Source organism: Aptenodytes patagonicus, chromosome 2 (assembly GCF_965638725.1).
Source record: "Aptenodytes patagonicus chromosome 2, bAptPat1.pri.cur, whole genome shotgun sequence".
Classification (NCBI taxonomy): Eukaryota; Metazoa; Chordata; class Aves; order Sphenisciformes; family Spheniscidae; genus Aptenodytes; species Aptenodytes patagonicus.
The window spans coordinates 141,496,394-141,521,867 of record NC_134950.1 but is presented as its reverse complement, the minus strand read 5'-3'; the positions used below and the strand labels follow the sequence as shown (position 1 = coordinate 141,521,867).

Here is a 25,474-nt window from a genome sequence, read left to right as displayed (position 1 = left end):
AGAGTGACTGCAATGCTTGTAAAGAAACTGTGACCTTAATTTAGTCAGCTTACATCAGAGAGACTGTTGCATCAGAGCACCTTCTTTTGAGGACACAGCATACAAGCAAATGTACTGCCACCATGGCAAACAGCGTTGCAGCTGAAAAATGATAAAAGAATACTGCTAATAAAACTGCTTGCTGATACAAGCAGAACATAATATATTATAAAAAAGTTCCATTTTTACGCAACATTTTTCAACCAGAAGTTAAAGAGTATTTCAAAGTGGTTTACAGCATAACAAATTGCATAGTGTAATTCACTGAGTACATTTGTAAAGGTAGAATCTGTCTTCACTTTTACTAGGTGTGGATATTATGATCTATTTTATTATATGGTCCTCAAGAACGATGGACTTAAACATTTTTGTATGTATTCATATATTTTAAAGTTGGTTGAGGAGAGTTGAATTATGCTATGTAAATCCGATTAGGACTTTGCGTTTTTGTGTGACATGGAACAAAAGATGTTTTTTATATAGCAACTGGAAAATACATGCTTATTTTGAAATCATTGTTGTCTTCCAAGGTTTGTGAGGAGCAGTCAAACATTGGCACTGGAATGTTTTCCTTAAAAATGAACAAGAGAAAATTATCCAAATCTGTAACGCTGTGCAAAGATTTAACACAAGTCCTTACACTACTTAGGCCCTGTTTTAAGAACTTCAGTAATGCCAAACCTTGGCACAGAAATGGATTTCACTATCAAGATCGTAAAGAAAAAAGGGTGAAATTGCAGTGTACAGTAATTCTTATCAGTTGGCTGAAATATTGCCAACTGTGTTTTGATATTTGCTCCCCAGGTATCATATTTAAAAAAAATCAGTTGGCACAGCCTCTGTTATTTTCTGGCAAACAGGTATAACAGATCTATGTAATGAATAATTTATACCATAAAATGTTCCAAAAATAATCAGTCTTGAAATTAACTTAAGATGGGACTTGATTTACGAATAGCAGATAAGCTCAGCATAAAGTTAGTTGGTATTAAATCCCCAATTTAATCCAAATAATCAGATACACTTAGTTGGCAGAAGAACATTCCCATAGTGTAAGTGGGAAGCTTAGGTTTTAATGAAAAAAAAAAGTTTAAGCACTGTGAAATATTTCTGGAACGGATGCTTATTTTAAATATTTTAATTCTTCTCCACATCAAAATCAGTTCTACTAGTTCTAATACCCCATGTTCCTGACTGCCAGATCCTCATCATCACCAGTGCTTGTAATTCTTAGGTGCAGCTTAACTGTATCAAAGAAGTATAGTAAAAAATGGACAATACAGTAGAGCATTGTCTTTCCCATAACCTTGTCTGCACAAGTCTCTTTTTGACTGGTTAAACAGATGATAGTACATCTAATACCAGCCAGAAGTTTAAAGAAATTGGAATACAGGGATCTTTCTCTTAATGAGGTATTGTTCCAAATGCAAAAACAGATTTCTGATTTTGAAGCATAACACTGGGGTAGATCAAGGAGTATTAATTAAAATGTTTTAAAAAATGAAGTACCAATTAGGAGTGCAAAGTGAAATACATAATTTTTTCTTGCATTAAACTTTGTCAAAAAACAGCAGTTAGAGTAAACCTGATAAGAGTCTGTTTTCCCAGTGGTGTATTCTTAGAAAATTATGATTTAAACTATGCACAGCAGTTTTAAATAAGTATTTTTGTCAAAAAAGCCTCATTTTAGTGGTACTTGGTCCAAAATTTGTTTGGTTTCCAGGATTCATTTTCTTCTTCCCCATATTTTTACTTATCCAGGGAAATGAAGAAATCACTTGCTGCTTAACTTCATTCACTTGTTTTCATAAACAACCCAACAACGCAGAATTTTTTCCAAAGCTGAAACTTTACACACTGTTATAACTTCTTTTTCTTAATGGGAGAGCAGTAGTTTCGTTTAATGCCATCCATAATGCTGAACATTTTATGACAAAAGCAGGAGGAAAAAATGTTTTGAATACTACTGAAGAGTGATTCGTTCTGGTGTTACTATACATACACACCTTATACTACCTTTAAAATGAAGTAAATTATTTTTTCAAGAGGCTTTGTAAGTGTCTCACAAATCAAATTATTACTGAGGTAGTCCTGCTTTTCATAAGTTGTCTTGACAATTTTGCTTTTTTACGACTAAAAATATGTTACTGAAGTAAAAGCAAACAAGGATGGCTGAAATTAGAAACAAGCTTGGTCATTAATTATCGCTTTGCTTAAAATACACACCCATGCTTAATTTCCATTGGAACATTTAAGAGGTACCTGATTAGTAAAGTACTAGACTTAAAAAAATTTAAATGACAAACACAGCATAGTGATTATACATTTTTAACGCGTCTAATTTGAATATACACAATCTAGTATTTAAATGACTAAACCTCTAGTTTAGATGTGGTTTAGTTTAGATAGAATAACTATTACCTACTCTAAGGTAGTGGTTAGGGAAGCAAGATCTCTTCGTGGGCAGCTGTTAGAAACGCCACTGCTACTCCTTACCTTCTTTAGGTTATGCTTCTAACAAAATCTGCTTACAATTACGGTGTATCTGGGAAATAGCTCTTCTACTGAATTGTGACTTACACTTCCTAAGCCATGACAAAATGAATTTACAGCCTACGTTGCCCACTACTGTAGTGCTGAGTGGCAAGTAATCTCTGCTGGGACCTGTCTGCAATTGGGAAAAATCCAAAAAGCAGCTAGCATCGTGTTTGAAGTAAAGCCACTAAACCTGGTTTTATGCTAACGCAGCGTGAGAGAATAAAAAACGAGAACACTTTTTCAGCCCTGAGCAGCACCCCGCAACAGGAAGATTTTATACCTCCTCTTTGGTATGCAGCTATGCGTACTCTCAAAGGATGTGAGAAGGCTGATAGAGGACTAGTGTCTAAGAGGATGGGGGGATGCTTGCTCTTTAAAGAACTGGAGGCTTTCTCTTTCTTGATTTTGAAAATCAATTTCTAGTTATGTACAATATTGAGCAGCATTGTGACAGTGAATTTTACATATTGGAGATGCTACATTGAAATGTAGAAGACATGGAGGTAGAAGTTTTAACCCAAGTTTTCTCTGTTTTACATTCCTTTTTAAGTGAAGTCACAAAAGGAAGATACACGCGTGTGAAAGCCACCAAATTGTAGCTGCCGAAGCATCATAGCTTACACCACTGATGCACGTTCAGATCTACTTCATCAATCCAGTTTTCCTACTTCTAGAGTTCCTAAAATAATGAGCCTTTTGAGTATTGATAATTAGGGGCTTCATGCTGACAGTGGAGTCATAAACAAATTTACCAATAAATCATAATTGACCATTACTACTTTCTATTAACAACCCTATTGGAAATTTTCATTGTTATTTGCTTAATTAGTAGAACACGTTGATCTGAAAGCGTCTGAAAAAAGTGTGAATGAAAAGCTTGTAACTGACCTTTGAATTTTTTAACCTTTTGAGCCTTGATTAAATTCTCAGTTTAGGTGATACAAGCTGCCAGGAGGGCAGTATTAAAAAACATATCCATTGTGCGTAATCTTTTCTAATTTGAATATTCATGAAGAATTGAAGACTCGACAGAAAATAGCAAAAGGTGTGTGCTTTGCAATGACAAACAAAGGGAATCCTGAGAGCTGCAAAGGTATATCTGGAGTCTGGTGGCATCCCATTCCACTCTGATTTTGCAAAGTAGTGTTCTGTTGCTACCAAATTCCTGACATAAATTTCTTTACCTGGAAATACATTTCTTGCCTTATGTTTTATATAGAACTAGAAGGTATGTAATTAAAGAAGAATTGTATATCTTAATTCCTCACTAGTCCAACTTTATTACCCTGCAAATTATCTTAGTACATCACCTGTAATCATATTCTATATGACGGAAGAAGAATTGGATCTTTAATTGTTAGTCTCTGGATAAGATCTGATCACATCATAGTTGCTTAATTACCTGCTCATGTTTACTCTCAAGGTTGACTTTATTTTACAGCCTTTCAAAGAAATGCAGCCATATATGTCACTTTAAGTAATGTGTCACTCATCAGTATAAGTTACTAATGCTGCCTGGGCAAAATCTAATCATATTGAACCAGGAGAGAGAAAGGAGAGGGGGGAAGAAACCAAAAAAATGCCATTTTATGAAGTGCTAAGCGAGTAATGAATTTTAGCAGAGTCAAGATTTGCTTTTCGTCGTCGTATTAGATAGTGGTAGTGAGGCTTAGTCGCCATTCTCAAATAGAGATTCTCTTAGTGCCAGCCACATTTAATCACATTTTGCAGAAGACAGCTGGGCATTGCCTGTTTGTGCTGTGTCAGCCACTTTCTGTGCAAAGGAGTGTCTCATCGCTTGGATTTTAGCATTCTGTAGCGGAAAAGTTCCCTCTTCTTAAAATTGGCTCAGCAAATAGCTTGTGTGGGAATATAACTGTAAGAGCATTACAATCAGATCTACCAAGAAAAAGCGCAAATATTATGTGGAATTTTAAGATGGCTTTTGAAAAGATTTTCACAAAATCTTTAAAATGTATAGTGCATTGTTAAATTCTGGTAGCAATTAAGTTTATCTTAGATTTTTTAGTAAATGTGTCTTTGGTAACGGTTGAAAATTATTATCTGGTTCAGTGGTTTGAAACGCCTTTGGGCACGTTTGAAAAGTCTTAAGTGTATTTCAGCTGCGTCAAACAGTACCAAAAGATTTCATACGTGGAAAACCTTGGAATCTGTAGATATCAAGATTTCTTCTAGCTACTAATCTCATGAAGACCGAAGGGGAGACGGTATCCTTTCAGATGTGGTATAAATAGCCAAAGAAAAGAAGTGTCAAAAAGGAAATAGCAAGATAAATCAGTATTTATGGAAGGTACACACAAGTGTACTTAGAGTGGGTTAATCACCTCACATACTTATTTTTGGAAATAGAAGGGTGTCAGCAGATTGATATAGTCATTGACATAATGATTATTAAATGTGTAACCAGTCCTGTGCAATAAATGAGGATACATATCAGGTAATAATATTTGCAAGTATATTGTGTATTAAATGAATATGCAGTTTGTCCTACCATTTTCTTTTACTGCATAATATCTCCGCTGCCTGTTTAGGTTGAAAGTATTGCAGAAGGCAGAGGAACTTCAGAGCAAAATGATGTTATACATACTTTTTTTTTTTTTTTTAATTGCTGGTGATAAGGAACTTTTTGAGAGTTATTATAAGATGTCTGTATTCATGTAAGGATAGCTTCAAGAATCTTACATTTAAAAGGTAATTATGAGAAAATACACAAAGTTTGAGATTTGGGAGCTGTGATTTATTAATCTGTTATTAATTCTTTCACTGGAATGACCTATAGACCTATGGTTGTTTATGTGCTTTCTGGGTACAGCATAGACAGAGACTGAAAAGCTCCTTGATATAAAATAGTAAAATATTCAGAAGACAATTTGTACCCTTTCTCAGGTATCCTGGTTAATATACAATGAATCATTTTACCCACTGATTCATTCTTCCATGCAAAGCGACCTGCTTCAGCTAAAGAATGGTAAGATGGCTTAAGCAATCCCTTGGGAAATATGATTTTGAACCCTTTTAAGAAGAGGAAGAAGGAAGTGAACCAGGATCTTCCCTGTGATGGTTGAATGTGTTCACCAGTTAATTTAGGGCAGCAATCAAACCATCGTCTAAAAGTAAGGCATTAAGTGTGTCTGTCTTTTTTCTTTTTTTAATTTAAAAAAAAAGAAAGAAAGAGGGAGGGGGAGTTGTTAGACCCCAGAGAGCTTTCAATGTAGTGAATCTCAAGAGGAGGAAGGGAACTGTTGGTAAGCCAGGGTAACAATACTGAATTCTGAATAAAGCTGGTATTTAAAATACCCTGTTATTTTGAACATTTCCTATTCATTAGCTTAAATGGTTCTACATTCCAGTATGCTCATTTTCATGGATCTTCATCTGAGGTATCTTAGTGTGTATTTATCTTAGGATTTTGGTTAAGATCGGGAATGCATTTTTGAAAGGAATCACCCAGTTGCCACCAATTGCTACGCTTTGGTTCACACTATGGCGTGGTCTTGAGTGTGCAAACCGGATTCCTGTCAAGGGACACTAAAGCTGAGGATATATTCTGACTGCTAATGAGCATGCCGTCTCTGTGACCAAACTAGTCGTATCTTCGAAACATTCATAGCACATCTGGCTGATCCTCAACACCAACTGCTTTGCTCTACAGAGCTGTTCCCGTTGCTCCACAATAGTTACTGGTATGAAGTGACTACTAAAACCACTCTTACGTTTGCTGTATCAAAGGTATATTTATGGTTTAGTTTCATTGACTACAAAAGTTATTTCATTCCTATTTTGATAAGAGAATTTGTGGAATTCACGTGTCAGTAGTCTCAAGGTCGAAAGCCAAAAGTTAATACACGGATATATACTGCTAGGGTATTAAATTTTATCATTTGTATGTTTTTATAAGCACTGTATGCATATGTTTTTAACTGAAATAATCTGGTCTACAATGTTATTAAGCAACTATATTTAAGAGTAAGGGACTTGGTGTGTGTTTTCTACTACAGAGGAGAAACATAAAAAGGTAGATATAATCTTTAAAAAAAAAAAAAAAAACGGGGAAAATATTCATGCCTCCTAAAACAAGGCAGTAAAGTTGACATTTCAAGTGAATTTAGCCTTATCATTCCGTGTATCATTTATGGTGTTCTTAATTAGGGAAGAATGAGGAATTTCCAGGCCTTTCTGAGGATGCTTTAAAACAGCGGCACTAGCTGTGACCTTTCAGTTCCTGTGGGCTCAGCAAAAGATGGCTGATTAATGTCACATCTTAAACTGTGTCAACTGGGCTGTTCATTCCCTTTTTAGTAAACAGCCCGTTGTCAATGTGGCTCAGTTTGACGGAATAAAATATCCTTGTGTTTTAGCTGGCTACTTTATATTAATAAGAATATGTATCTCTATTTAGTAGTATGAAGTTACATGGAAATTTTCTTTAATTACTCTAGTGACTAGCCTAAATGAGTAAGTCAGGGGCACCCACAAAATAGCGTTCCTAACATTTGTTTGAAGCTTCTTAAAGGATGTCCAAGAGATTTTTTAGTTTGGCACATTCAGATGTTAGAGAGATCTGAAAAGGAGGATATAAGAAACATTTTTATAGAAAGCTTTTCTATAGATAGATTAATTCTTTAAAAATGTTTTTATAGCCTTGAATTAATGTTTTATTTTTCTGCTTTATCAGTTGAAAATAAATGATGGCAGTTTTTAAGAAGAGAGGGAGGGGGAGGAAGAGAGAGAAAAGCAGGATGGGAAAAAAATAATGGGATTGCAAGAAGCGTCCTTGGCATAGAAGGGGAAATGTGAGCACACACACATTCATAAGAATGAGAAAATTCCACTTGGAGAGAGACACAGAAGCCCTTATAGGGGATAATGGGGTGAATTAAGAAATAGTGCCGTGGCAAAGTGGAAAGAAGGGTGTGGAGGGCACACAGAGAGCCTTCCCCCAGAGCAGGGTAGAGTGTTTATAGAAAACCTCTGAAGCACAGGCAGATAAGTGAGTATATATAGGATATAAGTAAAGTTTAAGGAGCTATAAAACTTGCGTAATAAACTTAGACTGCAAAAAATTATGTACTGTGCAATCCATTTCTGTATTTCATCTTGTTACTGGAAAAAAATTCTGGAAGTGGGGAGAGAGAAAACCAGTCTGATTTAATAAGTAGCCTTTGATGATTTTGTGATGCTTTTGGTGATCACACATTTTAATATCACTCTGTTTTGCATTATGTTGGGAAAATCTGGACTTCAAGGAGCTGAAAAGCAAGAATCAGTGCTGATGAAGATGTAAGGAACTAAATAAATATGACTTAGAGGACTTCTCAAAGAGGAAAAAAAAAACAACCCTATGAATGTGCTGACCCTGTCTTGAGAGTTAAGTTAGATGGTACAATTTAAAGCTTTGTTCCAACATCTGACAGACACACTCTGCATGCTGATGCATAATATCTGAAGATTGTGTGCTTGAAAGAAAGCCTTTTCTGAGCTACATTCTATTTTTGTAGAATAAAGCAGCTGCTTTTTGGAGCAGAGATCTTTTCAAGTGCTCAATCTTCTAGTTCAAGTTGAGTATTAGCCAAGTATTGTGAGCAAATTTTGTGTATGCTTTCTCCCAAGCAAACTACTTCGACCATAAATTGTGCAAATGTGTAGCTTGACCCCAAGAGGTGGAAGTAAGTTTGCTGCTGTACCTTACTCCCAAATTGTCACTGCCTCAGCAATCCAAGAGCATGGAAAGTTTGGGGCAATTTAAACATGATTTGAAAAGAAATACAGATGGAGTAAAACTATCTTTTAGAGAGACTATATGAATGGATTGCTGTGGTCTGCCCCGATCATTTCTGACGGAAAAAAAACATTGCTTAAGGAAACGGACAACTGCAAACCCAAATGTAGCCTTACTCATGGAGCAATTGTAGCTGCAGTACTGCCTTCCACAAGTAATAGCAGGTGGCTTTGTACATTTGTTGTTTAGAAAATCTTGCTTTAAATGTTAGGCGTAAGGTGCCCATATCGTTCTGTAAATATGTTGAAGTCAACAATTGCAGTTACATGCAACGTACAGCTACACAGTAAGCACCACACTTACTGTGGCCGTAGATGCTTGTGATGTGTTTGAGAATTTGTTTTGCAACTTTTGGGGTTTGTTTGTTTTTTTAGATGGGGGGAAAAAGTATCAGAGAGATCAGAGCTGTACGAAACGGGCACAGGGAAGTTGAAATATCCTGATCCAGCAGTAATAAATTATGTATGTATTTTCTTAAAGAGCTTTTAGAACTCCATAAAATAACTTCTAAAACTCCATAAAATATAAAATTAGGACAGAAATTACTTTCTAGGCTATAGTATATGCCTGTAACCTAATCTATAATAAGAAAAAATAGCAGAACAATATATAGGAAGAAAGTGGTGTGGACAAAAAAAGGAAAAAGTATTGAGTTACTCTTATATGCAGCGATAATGGCATAGTACAGCAGTCTTGCCAGTATATTAATATCCTGAAAAAGGATATTAATATAAAATCTGTTGCTCTGGTGCGCCAGATAATTACCAAATTATGCAAGACATAGAAGATTTAGCACAATAAGGATAGATACTGGCTTTTTCCCTTTATTGAAGAAATTCTAAAAATTTCTGGTGATGATGTTCATGTTCGTACACAAATTTTTGCCAATAGTTTGAGCCATACTGTACCTGTGATCAATGGCTTTAATCCGTGACAATAACAGGAAAGTTGTATTCCTTTGCATTATACATGTGAGATGAGATTAGTGTGGTGATTCTATATTTTGAAGTTTAATAGCTGTTTTTGTATGCTAATGTGGTTTTATTAATTACAGTGTTTTGAGAGTTGATTTTGAATACATTTCAGAGAATTCTGGGGTCAGGAAAAGCAGCTATTTGAAAGGGTAGCTAAAAGAACAGCTTTTGAATGTTGGGAAATAATGAATGATGAGAAAGTAAAAGGGAAATACAATAATCTAGGAGAGTTTGATTTGAAAGGTGGAGAATTCAGTCCAAAGAGAGGTAGGATTAGTACACTGAGTAATGGAAATGTAGAAAATATGTGAGTTAGAAAGGGGAAACTAATTCAGGTTCCAGAGGTCAGTGAATGATAATACCTTCAAATGGGAAAATGTTCTCCTGTTTGCTGTTTCTATTTGCATGTGATAAAGTTGGAAGAAAAAATACGAAAAACATTATTTTGAGAGTGCTTCTTCTAGCTTTAAATATACGTAAATTACTTTTTTTCCATTTGAAGAAGGCATCCAGAGAAAACACAGGACCCTGTTTCCTTTCGTACTTTGTTCAAACACTTCTAGTAAAATACTAGCAATAGTAGCATCCTTATTTTAAAACAACTGTAGAAGTGGGAATTCGCCCTTTGACACTTGGAAATGTAGGTAGATTTCAAAGATGCAAGCTTGCTTTGTCAGTGCTGTAGTTTATTGAAAGATAGGGGGATAATAAATTGAAACAAATGGGTATTTATTGGAAACTTCTTGTAACTTTATTAGTTCCTTCATATTGCACAGTGTGTTTGAAGAAAAAAAAAATAGTGTGAGGCTAAAGGATGTAATTAAGTTTCTATAATTGGAAAACAGAGAATTATAAAAGGTTTTTCTTTTGTTTCTGTCTTTAAAAGAAGGCAGAGGTTTTAGAGCTAGGTTAAGGTTTATTACCTGAACCGATGTAGTTTCAGAGTCAGCTGAGAATGAGACCTTGTTGTGTTTACAGCGTATAAACATAGAAGTCATCGTCCCCTTCTCAAGAGAGAGAAAAAATAGCCAAGGACATAACAACGGCATTGCTTCTGTGACTGGCAGCGTAGGAGGTTAGCGCATGTACGTTAAAGGTTGTATTTGTAATTTCCTATCTTTGGAGAGGGCAGAGGAAGAGAGGAGATTGTCAGATGTTAAATAAAATCAGCATGAGGAGAGTGACAAAGGCAGAATAGAAAAAGGAAGGGAAATTTTACAGCTGTGGAGCATGACTGGAAAGTTTAAAGCCCGTGTTCTTACCTCATTAACTAACCCAGGGTAAAATCCTAGGAATGGCAAAGTGATTGATCTCACGTGTAAGTAGATTGAGATAAACTCTACATTTCTCCTGGGGATTTACTTTGGCCACCTGTGAACTGTGGAGAAGTACGGATACCTCGTCTTCACTGGATTTTAACAAGTTCTGGTTAAGAAGTTGTGAATACTTTCAAAGTATACCCCTGGGGTGTAAGAGAGAATAAGGACGGGTAGGAACGGTCAGTCAGCTGATGGAGGGATGTTCAGTGGTGTGGGCTAGAGAGGCACCTTCGGTCTGACCCAGGAAGGCTTTTCCTGTGCAGTACTAAAAACGATACTCTGCGAGGCTACAAGCACTTTAGCACTTCAATAAAAATGTGCTAATTTCTTCCCATAGTCCTTCAGCCTTCAGAAGCTGGCTTCATGATTCAGAAAGGGCTTTTTTTTCTCCTTTTGTACGTCTAAAGGGGGACAAATATTTCTACTTTGTTACTGTTAGAAGTCTTTGTTAGTAACTTTGGCTTCCAATTCATTACTGCAGTCATGTTTTCAGAGCCTGGTGTGAGAGATAAACCCTTTGCAAATGAAGGCAGCATCCATTTTCTTTCTACCTCAGGCCACACAGAATTGATTGGGGTAATAAAATGACAGTACCATGTAATATACTGACGGCTCTTTAATTTGAAAACTAGTTCCAGGCTGATTCAAAACTTGTTTAAAGCTAATTTATGACTTGTGTAATTTTCAACTGGACCAAGGTAAAGGATGATTTATGAAAACTGATGCAGAGTTAACATAATATATTCAAACCTGTCAGCTTGAAATCATCCAGAAAGGGTTTGTGGGTTGATTTGCTTTAATTCTTTTTTACTTTTGTTTTGTTTTAAAGTAGCAATGGCAGAAAAAATAGCGGATGCTTGGTTGGTATAAATACCATTGTAAGACACTATTTTTCCATCGTCTTGTTTCAAATGCCACTTCTTATGCTTTCTAGCAAATAGTTCTCCATTTTCTTCAAAATCAGAAGCTGTGTAGAGTTTCTGTTTCGTATGAGTCAACATCTGTGCTGACGGTGACATGGATTGGTAAACAGTTACAGTATTTTGTTACCGTAACATTCCCTATGAATATACATGTCTGTACGTACATATCTGTATCATATTTACATATACAATATATATCTATATATGTGTATTGTATTTAATGGTCTGGTTTTTAAAAAACAAAAAGTAAAAATAGTCAAGTCCTCAAATTAAGCCACAACATCAGCATAGCATAAAATGTAAATATTTTCCTCTGCAATCTATCACTGCTATGTAGCTCACAAATGAAATCCACATCTGTTCTGTATGCACTATTGGTTTTTCAGCGTACTGTATCAGTGATACTTCTGCACAGCAAAGGACAAAACTAAAAGAACAGTGTTTGCTTCTATTGCAGTAGATGCAAATAGCAAATACGCCAAATGGGATGAAGGGGAGGAAGGAACTGAAGGCTTTGAGGGAGGTGCTACAGTTGGATGCACCTTGCACCTTTGATTTCTCACCTCCTACCAGTCATTGTCGCCTTTGATCTCTGCTGACCTGAATTTAAAAAAAAAAAAAATGCTGAATATCCAAGACTCAGAATTTAACCAGCTACACTTTTGCGTCTGCTGCCAAGACTAGCGAGCAAGTTCCAACCCAGGACTAGCATATCTGATTTGTTATGTATTTGTGTCAACATGTAATTCAAATACTGGTTTTTTTGCAGAACTGTGATTTATTCAAGCCAATGCTGTTGTGGTAGCTTAAACTGCGTGAACATTTAGGTTATATGAAAAGAGACGTAGTTCAAAGCAGGGCTGTCTTTCTTGCATAAACATAGTAGAATGTCAACACATTTCATGTTTGCTCTTCAAGGTTTCGTAAGTCCAAGAAGGATCATGTTCTGAGGAGCTTTGAGCAAAATCATCATTGTGCAGGAAAAATGTAATTACTGAGCACTCTGAATTTATTTGTTTATGAGGCACATAATTTATTAATTAATACAATTAAATATTGTGATCCATTAGACAGCTGTCTTGATCTGTCCAACTTGAAAATGCAGATATGTGAGCTTTCACATGTAGGTTGTAAAATATTATTATATTTTAATGAAACGGGAAGGGCTTAAGCACTAGAAAAGATGTGTACCAAATTACTTATTGTGTAGGTTACGTGTCCATGAACAGTCATGTCTATCACTGCTACAGTTGAGGCTTACAGATCAATGAGAAGCACCATGGACATGGTTTTCATCATGCAAGGCCTTGAAAAAAGAAAGAAGTGACTTTTTGCAAAGTCAGTCCCGTATGTTATGACATAAATAACAATTAGGAAGGACAAGAAACTAATTTTAATTATTTTTGAAATACATTTTTCCTTTTAACACTTCTTCAATAAAAAATGTTGTTTTAGGTCAGAGATACAGATTTTTCGCTTTTCTTTACAAAAGTAAATTATGCTAATAGTTTCTCAGGTTGTTTTATTTGCTGAGTACAAGTCAAGGTACCAGGATTTGTTACCAGAACTATTGCTCATTTGGCCATGTACTCATAACACACTGAGAAGAAGCTTTATGAAAGTTCTCACTTGCACCTTGCAGTATTTTTATCGTTGTACCTTATATGAAAGGATCTCATTCCACTTACTGAATCTGTTTATTTCTGAAAGCTGTAGTTCACACGTTGCCGATCTAGTTCAGAGCAACATAGATTGCCTTTCTTACCTATGTTCAGGATCTATACAGTTTTCCTAAGAAGTGACAGCAGTGTGAAAAGAGATAATAAAACCAGTGTAATTGGAAAGGGAGATGCATTTTCTCAGCTTGGTTTCTGAATAATAAAGTAAATTTGATTTCCATCCATCTCCTTAAAAATGGAAGTATTACATTAGCTAGCTGGTTCTTAAGAAAACTATTGAGAAGGATGGCCAAGCTGCTTGGAAAGAAGATATTCGAGACTTGATGGGGGAAGAGAATCCATGACGTGCTGGTCCTGTTGAGGCAAGAGGAATGGGACAGGAATGTATGTTTACCAAATTGCAGTTGCTCAGACCATTTTTGAAAACCATCATTTATTACTTTCAAAAATCATAAGTAACAAAAAAAATGTTGCTACCATTATCTGGCCACAGGTAATAGCAACACAATAAAAGTTTGTTCAGATACAAAAGACAGGGAGAATTCAAGGAGAGAAATCACTGAACCAAAGAACTCGGATAAGTACGTCATTTTCTTCCAGCAGTTGTGGTTGTTACCTTTGTTTTTGTAAGTAGCGCAGAAGAGCTTCTGGAAACATATCGAGCTGATAAATTGCATGGCAATGATTTAACTTTCCAGTTCTGAAAGAGAAAACAAAACAGTACTGTTCATTACTCAGAGTCAGTTCATGGCTAATTGGGTCAGCAAGAAGAGAAAGTCTCCTCATCATAGTTCACTGGGAACCAAACTGAGGAGGCCTCTCTCTAGTGGATGTTTGCCTGTGCAAGTCCAGATCTGCTAAGGAAAGCAGCAAGCTGTCAGGATGAACACAATGCAAAGTTTATTTTAATGGCATATAGAGCATGGGGCTTTCATACAGTCGGTAGAGGAAAAGTAGACTTCTATTATCAGACTGCTAGAGATGTTTCTCCTTGTAGTTCACTGTGTTTAGCTGTGGTGTTGATATTCTTTTGAGGAACTGAACTGAAAAATAGTGTTTTATTATTCCTGTCATGAAATTATTTGGGGTGGTAGCTCTACCAAGGTATCTCATTTTTCCTTTTGTTCCACAGATCCAGTGCTTATGCCTATAAAACAGTTCAGTGCAATGGCAGTTGGACTTCATTGTTAACATGTTAATCGATAGTATTTAGTCATTGCTGAAAGCTGATTTTTCCTAAAATGTCTTCCTCATACCGAACCTTAAACTTAAGGTAGTAAGCCACAGAATGGGCCAGAATATCCTTTTTCTAAGTCACAGAGAGGTGGTGCAATGAGAAAGGAATAAAAAGCTTTATTTGAAATATTGAAGCTCAGAAGCTATTTTAAAGGGATTCACCTGAAAAGGTATATGAAATAGAGATACTAGAGTATCCCCCCTCCAGACCCAAAGAGATTTTTCCAACTTTCTAGCCTCCAGCAACCCCCTCCATGTGTTAGTTCTTTTACAATATCTGGCCTTAGGTGTGATTCTCCGTGTGATTCAGTGACGGGCGTTGGACCACAGTGTTCACTTTTTCCCTTCCAACAGTCCAGACATACACTGGGCTAAACTGCAAATGCTGAATATTATCGTTACGAAATTTTAATTTACTTTTTAGAGCTTGTTATGTTGAAAAACTTAATAATGAGCTTTGCAGCTTGCAGTTTCCAAAAGTATAATATTGACTTCCTTGCAATTAATGACTGTAGAGAGAAAGTGATATATCAAAAGCACATATTCTGCTTGCTAAGTGACGACATCTAAAATATCTTCTGTAATAAGCATTACAACAAGCAAAGTACAGATAGTACCGATTAATGGATTTTATTCTCTGTTGTAAAATATCTCAATCTATGCAGTTTCAAAACCACTGTGTGAAGTGGTGAAGGTATTAAAGTGGTTTTTGTTTTGACTGATCTAGTCATGTTGCATTGCAAAGTCAAGGTAATTTGGAAAGTAGAATGTAAACTACTTAAGAAATTTTATTTTATTTATTTTATTGTAGTGTTAAAGTTACTAATAGACAGCCAACTCTGCTAACTTTTCTAACTTTATCAGGTTGTGTGCTATATCGATTTGCAGTGATTGATAAAATACGTTTGTGTGGGGTTGCTCTAGCATGGTCCCAGCTGTTTTGCAGAAACCTCCACCTTGAATAAGGGGATGAAATGTAATATTCCCTTCCTTGCAGTTCAGGAGCAGGGGTAGGTATGGACAAAACAAATATGCTTATTCAGAACTTTGCAATTCTGAAATGCTATATAGCTATTTAATAAGTCTTATAATGCTCTTGTGAAGAAAGTATTACCATTTTAAGAGAAAACGTATGACAGAGATTTTTGCCTCTGGGGTAAAAGAAGTTGGTCAGGGTAAAAAAAGTAGAGTTTTACACCTCAAGTATTTTTCATTTCTCTGTCTGTGCTTAGAGCGCAGTTCCTCTGAAAAGTCTCATTTTCTTGGCGTGCCACGTCAACACGCTGCTGAGGGGTCTATTTGTCTCTGTTGCCCTCAGGACTCCGAGCCGTCAAATGAGGTGGTCTCAGAGGCCCCAGGTAATGTGGTACCCTCTACCTCAAGAAGTAGCTCTGAAGAGCTGGTATCGGTGGCACAGAAACGTCCAGAAGAGGTAGGACATTCTGTGTCTATTCTTTTCCAAGATTAACTGTTGGGGGATACACGTTTGCCTCTGGTTTTCATGCCTAGTGTTGTTTGACTCATAGCAGAGACTTTTTAAAGCTAAAGCTCAATCTTACCCTCCCATACCAACAACATACAAGACCAAGGTAAATCTCAGGACCTTGATTAAGGGCACCTATAAGCCAAGTGTATTCCATCTGCTACTTTTTAAATACTGTTTCTTACTATCAGTGATTGGGAAAATATTTTTTCTTGTTCTGTCTTTCACGCCGTGACAGTAACAGGAGTCCCGTTAGATTCTGGCAAATTAAACTTTATGACACTAAAGAGTCAGAAGTAAAATCTGTACATAGGTATGTAGGTAGATGTAAAGCTTTTGTCATCCTTCACTGAATTTAAATACAGCTAACTGATGGGTTGTGCAAAGGAAAGACGCTCACTAATACTGTGCCTTTTTTTGTGCCCTTATTTTCCAAAAAATGATACTAGATGCTAATTTTATGATGTAGTACGATCATAAGTCCATACTCCCTGTTGTTATAAGAAAAGGTGCTGGCTTGTAAGGTAGTTCCATAAAGTAGCCAATGACTGGGGTTTTTTTCTGTCCCTGCAATGCATACTTGTCACAGTACACCATAGCTGGAGGTGAAGTTGTCTGCAGAATTCAGACTCACAACTTCATTTTATGGTGTCAATCATCCTTTCAGAGAACCATTATTATCCTTAAATTAACCCTTCCTGTGAGAAGGAAGTCCTTCATTTGGAGTAGCCTTAACATTATTAATCTTGGCTTCTTCAAACAGTTTAGTTATTATTATTATTATTATTATTATTAAAGATATTCCAAGTAGTAATACAAAGACTAGTCTTTCCTGCTTTTTTCTCAGATTTCTTTTAACTATAATCTTCCCAGTAAAGGAGAGTATGAAATACTAGCTGTAGGGAATACAGTGCCATTTATTAGTTCTTTAGTGCAGCCTTTAGATGATTATCAAATACCTTCTTGAATTTCTCCTTTCCTCTGATAGTCTTGTCACTTTGTCTGAAGAAGAGGGAAGTCTGCAGTACAGGGCCATGAGAATTCTTAAGAGTGTCTTCTGGATTAAGACCAAATAGGTACTTCACTTATTTTGGAGTATGAGCACATAGTCTAAGATAGAAAGTCAGGTTATTACATCTAAGCAGTCCTGAGGATAGAGTAGTATAAACTTTTAGTAATACTTTTGTTTATATTCTTGAGTAGCAAAGGGACCTCTAGTCTATGGAGGGCCATGGGTTCTGCCTCTTAAGTCTCAGCTTTTTCAACTTATCTCACTCCACTGGAGAAATTAAAATTGAGAGCACAGATGATATTTAAAAATAAAATTAGAGGAAAAGTGCTGCAGAAAGAGGAATGAAATATGGTTAGTTAGCAAAAGGTGACCGAGAGGAAGATGAGTATGCAGTTTTTGCCTTTGTGGAATAAAAAAACAGCAAAACTGGGGGAGAGAGGAAACTTCAAAGAACTGAAAGATGGAAATACACCTTTTGAATTTTACTAAATATCTCAGTAATAGTTTATGTTGAAGCTGTTTTACTGAATGTGGGGTCATAAAGTATTATACGTGTTTTATAAGGGAATGAGACCTTCTCCAATCATATTTACTGCAGTTTATGTAAAAACAGAGAGAGGTGAGTCAGAAAGAGTTTTGTGGTTGGATTTGCAGGGAACCTTGAGAGGGGAGCACCAGTATGCTGAATTTCCAAATTCAGAACCCACCATGAAACAACCCATCTAAGTTACGCATGGGTAAGTCAGCACGGTAAACAAACATTTGTGAATTACACCCTAAAAAACAGGTCAAAAAAAGTGTTTGCAAAGCTTTACTTCAACTAATGCCTTTTTTATTTCTCATTTTATTTGAAGTCTTCTGGTACATCAATCCCTTATATTCTTTCAGTATCTGCTTAATAAGTTAATATTTGGAACTAACTACAGCAGCTAACTGATGCATTATTTGTATAATAATTTATGTCTCATCTGAATTCAACCCATCAGTATTGGTGAGAAGGTAGTTGTTAAGGAAAAGCTGAAATGCAGCCATGGAAAAGAGAAATAGGAGAAAAGTTTAAGGAAGGCAAAATGGCTAACAGCTAAGGATTTCAGGAAGGTGGAAGAGAATTGAGAAGGATGTGGAAAGTGATGTTCAAAAAGAGTCTCGGACTTGCAAATGTGAGGAGAGACAACTTCTAGTAGGAGAAAGTAAGGAAAATCCCATGAGTTGCCACATTAATTTCTATAAAGTGTAGTTTTTTTCCTGCTTACAATTTGTTTTCCTCTTAGATAGGCCAGTCTGAATCTAACACTCAGTTACTTGTGTCATCAGTTTTAACTTTGTGGGATGTCATTTGATCACTCAGATGACGCTTTGTTTTGCTTGTCCAGTCGTTCCTCCTAGTAGAAACGATGGTTGAATTTTGAGTTCTACTCAACAGGAGGGCAGGATGGCATCCGCTCCTCTTGCTGCCTCCCTTCTTCCCAGCCTCTTTTCATGCTCTAAAATCAGATTTAACTCTGTGTAGGATAGGGACAGTGTCCAGCTATGTGGCATATGACAAAAGCCACTGCAGAAATAAATAGCATGTTGGGTGTTTAGATTTAGATACCTGTGAAATTTTTGTACCTGTGAGGGATTCAGGAAAGTGTGTGTATTCATCGGTGTATTTCAGATGCAGAAACGCTTTGGGTTATAAAATAACCAAACTGCGTTTAAAGTTAGAAAGATACCTTATTCTGTGTTTTCAAAAGCTGCGCAAACGTCAATAAAATTTAAGTTGTATAGATTTGAATGCTTGAATGATTTTAATTAGTATCCATTCTAAAATAAGGAAGTTTTCTGTGTGATTGATGAGTTAATACTGTATATATATATAGTCTTTTTTAAGAATTGGAATTGAAAACTGGAAATGAAAGAAAAATTTGATGCATTTGAAAGGGGACAGATGTGTGCCATCCTAATTTCAGTGTCATTTCATTAAAGCTTCTTAACAGTTTCTTAGGAAACTGTAGAATAACACTGCTTTTCCTAGAATGTTATACTAAATGATATAGTTTTGGTGGCTTCCCTCCAATAGTAATGCTTAAAACAGGAATTTTGTTCCCACAACCCCTTCAAAATTCAGAACTGCACTGTTGTTGGTATGCCCTGAGTCAATACATTAAATTATATCTCTGATATCACACATTCACACCATGAATTGATGAAAGAAAATTCTCTGGGCATGTTGATTATGTAAGATTCAGAGCTTTTAAAATGTTTTAAATGTACAAATACACTTGTTTGAATAACACTGTAATCGTTTGATAAAATTGAAAGGCTGATGAATTAGATTTCATGACCCTTACTCTGTTTTCTGTGGTCACTTTCATTGTGCATCTGGCAGTTGCAGTATATTTAGTAAATATATATTTAGTAAAAATATTTATATAGTTTTTTAGACAAATATACAGTGACATTGAAGAAAGTGAAGGTTTGTTGTTAAAGTAGTTTTGCTTTCCCTTTTTCATGTAGTGGCTAAAGAGCAAGACGGGTGGGCTGTATCTTGATACCATTTCTCATAAGCAGCACTTTAATCCACGGGGAGTGATGGTGTCAGTGGTTGGTTATCTAAGTAAGAAGAGACTAGTTTTGCCAGTTCCCTTAAGCCTGAGTCTCATAAGAGGCATATCCTCTTCTTTAATTAGAAGTAAAATAGAAATACATGAGTTATGTGTATTAATTTCCTTTGCCGATCCTGTGGCAAATCAATTAATCATGTTTTAATAGTGTAAGCCTAGAGGCTAACAGAGCTGTTCTTTCTGAATGGCTGCATTGCCAGAGCAGTACAGGTACAGATGAAATGCTGTGCCATTTTTTCTCTTGGAGAAAAAAATCAATTAACCAACCAACCCCCTACTTTCCCCTGCAAAAAAGCATGTATGAATGACGTGATGGTAGCATATGAACATGAATAGCTTGTGTATCTGTGGTGCTTTCTGAGTGCTGTATTAAAACTATAAAAGCTGTGCAAAGCATTCTGATTCTCAACTAAAGAAAGATTAAGATAGGTACCCATTAATCTGTTTCTGAACTATTAGACATTCAGTGCTTGCAGTTTATCTGGATAGAGCAAAGACTTTTTTCCATTAGTAATGCACAGCTGAGTTATAGTGTTTTGTTTTATGGGAAAAGTTGTGTCCCACACTTAAGCCATTTGCCATTAGTCATAAGTATGGTACCAGCAGCTTAAAAGGATTATAGAATTCAGTGTTAAAATCATTGCATTATTCTTGGAAAATCTGGGGAGCCATCTGCATTCTTTCATATACAAGCAAAGGGAATGTTTCTTAATTTTTATGAACACAATTGGCGGCTGATATTATCTTTTGTTTCTTGAGTTACCTTCCTTCCTTGATCTCTGGATAAAACCTTTCCCAACAAGTCCCATTGCCTCTTCAAGTTAGTACGAAAAAAGATTTTTTTTTAAAACCCAAAGCTATAAACTTCATCAGCAGAGTGTCCAATCCATCCTTAGGCTATTTTATTACACTGAGGTGTTTGCTTTTTAAACAAAGTGTGATGTAACATGTTCTGAAAGAACTGAATAAAAAGTAATTCCATGGCAAAGCTTGTAATAATGCTCGTGTGATATTTTCTCCATCTGCTATTCTTAGAAGACTGTTAAATAACTGGATTTCCATCACTGACATCTTTCATTTAAGAAAATAACTCAATCATGATGCAGAATAAGCATTGGCAAGAAGCAAGATGATGATTTGCATTCTTAGGGAACACAAGAAAATATTGGAGAAAATACACATTTGTATATCTATCTATATGTGTAAATGCAAAGCTTCTACGCTTGTGCTTGTGAAAAGGCTGTGCATTCTTTTCTAAACTTCATAGGCATAACAGTATTTTCCCTCTGTTCTGTGTAGCTGCTAGCTTGAACTCATTTAACAGAAGAATTGTGTCAGACTGTTGTTGCTACAAATATGTTGTTCTTCGTGACACACCGTGAACTGAAGAAAAAAAAAATACAGTTACCTACATAGAGTGGGTTGGACTGCATATTTACTCTTGAACACTAAATTTTTTTGTTTAACTTCTAAAGAGCTTTGCTGCTTAGAAAAGTCATTGGAAATTTCCACCCTGTTTGGACCTAGCAGACTGTTTTCTGATGAAAAAACATAAGTGCTAATTTACTAGTTGTTCTGTATCATAGATAAATAATCCCCCTTTATACCAGAAGTTGTAGGCCTGTGATTCTGGAATAGAAGCTGATTTGTACTCTGAACCTGCTGCCACACTGAGATTGGGATGTTCATTTTGGGCAACATCACAAATGCCACATGGTGTACTTTAACAAAGAGAAGAAAATATATTAGGTCATCTGTGTCATCCATCCCCTAGTAGACACAGGATTGATCCCTCGGGTGCATTTGTTAGTGCTGTATTCTGGTTTTAAAACTACTGAGCGATGGTGGTTTTCACACTTTCAGAGCCTTTTCCTTTACACTCCTGTTCAAAGCGCCTTACAGAAAATTTATTGCGCCCCTCTTCTTTGTTTTCTTTGTGTTGCAACTCTTCGTTGCAAGAGATTGCAGATCTGAAATTGCTGTGCATTTAGAATATTTTCTGGTCCTAAATCAGATTCATTGTAGAGAAGACTGAAATTTGGTTACTTGGCTGAAATTTGGTGAGTTGGCCCATAATCCAGCTCCTCGTGTCAAATTGTGGGTTCCAACCATCGGACTCATTTACCAAAACAGAGGAGTTGAGTCACCTATTCAGATCATTTGGCACTCAGGAGATTTGTTTGATTTTACTTTTTATGCTTCTACAAGTAATTACAATGATTACTGTAGTTCCCATTAATATTTCATAACAAAAGTGCTAAGCCACGTGCCTAAAAAGCCTTAGAGTCTGACTGTGTTAAAAGTGAAATAACAATGAACAGAGAAGAGAACATAATACCTTTGACTACTGAAGTGATTCCTCTGTAAAATAAACTGGGAAATACAGTAAGCATGCAAATGCTCTGGAGTTAGGAATTCATATTTTCCATCTAATCTCTTCACGTGACTGTTTTATGTCATCTTCTTAATAACAAAACATAAAGGTCGCAAGATGGCTGGAAAATGCTGTCGTGCAGTTCTGCTTTTGAAGTCAAATTTTGTTTATGTATATTTAAGTTGTAAATGGCCTTATGGAATGAGGGCTCCTCTTAGAAGAACATTATTAATTTAAAAAATGAATTAGGTCTGTTTAAAACTTCCACAAATCCAAGACATTTTTCTTTATTTAACCTTTTCACAGTCTCTGCCCTTCTTTAAAGTACATTCAGTCCTATATCATCTGTTACTCAGGAAGGTATTTAATACATGACTTGGCATCATTTGCATTATACAAGAAGATTAACTTTACAAGCTCTGCTATTAATCTGAGTAGCTCTACATATTGACCTATGAAAGAACATAATTAAGTTAGCTTAATTAAGTTAATTAATTGTTACACTCTGATGAACTTACTATTGAGAGGAAATTAAAGGCAAATAGAAAATGGCATTCATTGGTTTGAAATCATATTTTAAAGGATTTTACAAAGATACATTATATTTAGATGACGAAAATACCTATTGTGTAATAACCAAAGCAGAAGCAATTAAAAATGTCAAAAGCTAAGAATCCCTGCGGTATTCTCTCTTATTGCCTGACATTCTAAAAGCATGTTTTCTAAATGCATATTTCTAAAAGCAATAAAAAAAGTGTGCCTGACAACTGTTGTGGGTTTTTTCCCCCGATACCCAAATAATTGAATTCAGAAATTGACACCACTGTCTACACATGGACTACAGAGAAAAGCACGCTATAAAAGTTAGCTAAGTGTTATAATCCGATATCAGACTCTCCTTTGGGGGAGAGAAAAGGGGGAAGCATTGAAAGACAGCACAGGGCAGCAAGCAGTACCCCGTCAAAAGAACATACTCTCATGTCAGCCTAAGAATGTCTTTCTCATGCAGTGATGGAGGGGAAAGGAGACGCTCCTGGAATTTCCTCTGTCAGCTACATTTCTGTTGTCAGGAGTGCCTGTAAGTTCACTGCGGGAAAACGTACAGGGTTACAGCACAGGTCCTGTGCATGAACAGACCCTCCGCATGACTCCAACATCTGGGGCGCGTTCATCAATCTTGATACGCACTGATGTGTACCCTGGAGATCATCGATTCCAAGTAGCCATAATTAATAAAAAGTAAGAGAAAAATGGCAAAACATGCACAACTGTGCCACAATGAATGCTGCCAGGTGAGATTCATTAATTTTACCATGGCTTTAGTTTGAAATTAATTTGTCTGAACAATTATTAGTTCTCTACTATTTTTTTCCCCCAGATATATAGATTTTCTGGATGGCATCCTCAGTGATTTTAGGATTTCATGCTTTCTTTCTGTTGTAAAAATGATTATTTTCACTCAAGTGAAAACAGTATTTTCCCTGAGGTATTATTCTTTGGCATTTCCAGATCACATGAAAGGGTCATTGATCTGTGGATACATTCTCTGGAAAAATAGCAGCATTGAAAACGGGAAGCCAGTGGCATTTAGAATCACTTGTGTACAAATTTGTATTCATATTCTGAATACAGATAAGTTGGAATTTCATTCGTTCAAAGAGAAAAAAAAATATCTTTCCTTGAATGATACCAGGTTCTTTTTTATTTGACAAAAAAAAAATCTGAAACATTCTTTAAAATGGATAGGATCAGAAGAAACAATTAAATTACAGCTACTGTATATTTAATAAGACATATTGTTTTTCTTTAACACCTTGCCCACAAAAAAAATTTAGGTTTAATTTCTGTAAATTCAATTTGAAATGAACATGTTTTTATATTTGGCCACTTTAAAGTGTTACAGAGCGTTAAACAACCAGTTATATTCTAAGAAGAAAGAACAGCTTTGATTTCAGCTTAAACGACATGCTTTAAATCATAAAAAAATTGGGGGGGGCTAAAGGAAAAGAGTGGAAAATGGAATGAAAAATTAGAATTAAGCAAGCTTTAGGTGGAAAAATAGCAGCAAGTTGTACAAGTTGAAGGCTGTTTCCCACCTGCTGTATATTTTGATAGCTGTACTGATGTCAGTGGACTTCAGTGTACCTGTGTGCACTCTCTGGTCAGCTATGACTGGATTGTTTTGAGGTATTCATGCCGTGGCATGGTACGATGTCATGTAAGCTACTGTTGTCATTTGCTATGTGGCACGTGTGATACACAATGGAAATTCTTTCCTGGAGGAAAGTAAACGTAACTCCTTTCTTCAATATGTTATGTACACACTCTTAGTGTTCTTTTTTCTTTCTTTTCTGAGGGATTTGTTATCTTCGCTCTTATCTGTAATATTTGAATGAAAAATTAAGCAAATACGTTCTCTGGTCATTGTATGCAGTGTAAATATTAGACTTCACATTGCACTGTGAACAAAGCAATGATCCTTTTTCTAGGTGATATATAATGTCAGAAATTTTCTAGTTTTTTTTAATATGACAGGTTGAAAATATCATCAGAACACTTTTAAGTTATTATAGTCTAGATTTTGGATAATGAAGCTTGAGCAGAGTTGAAAATTTCAATGTCATCTTTAAGGCAGTGAAGATAAGCAGAGGTCAGTCAGTAGTCATTAATAACGTAGGTTATATAGATTTTTCCGTACCCAGTTGTTTCAGGGTTATCTCTGAACTGCAGTGCAATCCCAATAGTGTCGCAATGCTGCTTCATCAAAGTATTGTTTCTGTAAATTTCTGTCACTGTTAAGCAGAGTATTTAGATGTTGAAGAGTTCGTATTACCTAAATGTTTTAGCACAGTAGGATCAGTGATGTGTTGTTTATGAGAATAGCTCTTTTTGCTATTAATGTGTATTTCTGTGATAGTCATATATACATTAATCTACCCTAATTAACAGTAAATTAAAACTAAATTTTTGTTAACACCAAGTATGTATTTTCTGAAGACTATGAAGTAGATTAACACTCACCATTATCTTTCATAGCCCTCATCGACCTGCTGAATCCTTCTTAAGTGAACAGTTCGCCTGTAATTATTAATTATTTATTAATTTTTTAAAAGTGGCTACTCAGCTATCTTAGTCTCCCAAAACTTCCAGATTACCTGGAAAACCCGAACTACGTATTCTATGCTATAGTTATGGGCTTTGTTTTATTTAGAAACTGTGAAAATGTTACTGAAAATACAGTTAAATTCAGACAGACTTAGACTGTGATGAGGAGTGGTATCTTTGGGAAGCTGGTTCTCCATTATCCAGTCCTGATGTGTTTTACTCTGGTGAGATTCTTGTTTAAGTTGATTGAAGTCAGCACAGGAAATTGAAGATAAGTAGTGAAAATTAGCACATGCCTTCTGCCAATAAAGATACTTTTTTGTTCTCTCGTAAGGGACCGCTTTGGTATGATTCTGTATTCTCCCATCTACACAAAAGAGGTGGAG

The 25,474-nt window shown here is 35.9% G+C and overlaps 1 protein-coding gene across 1 annotated transcript in view; it reads left to right on the top strand.

Annotated features, from left to right (window-relative positions):
* The window catches only part of PHF14 (PHD finger protein 14), a 169,981-nt gene that overhangs the window by 120,406 nt on the left and 24,101 nt on the right, over positions 1 to 25,474 (top strand). Inside the window, 1 exon segment of the mRNA XM_076331424.1 lies at positions 15,827 to 15,940. Within this exon segment, the coding sequence (XP_076187539.1) occupies positions 15,827 to 15,940 (114 nt within the window).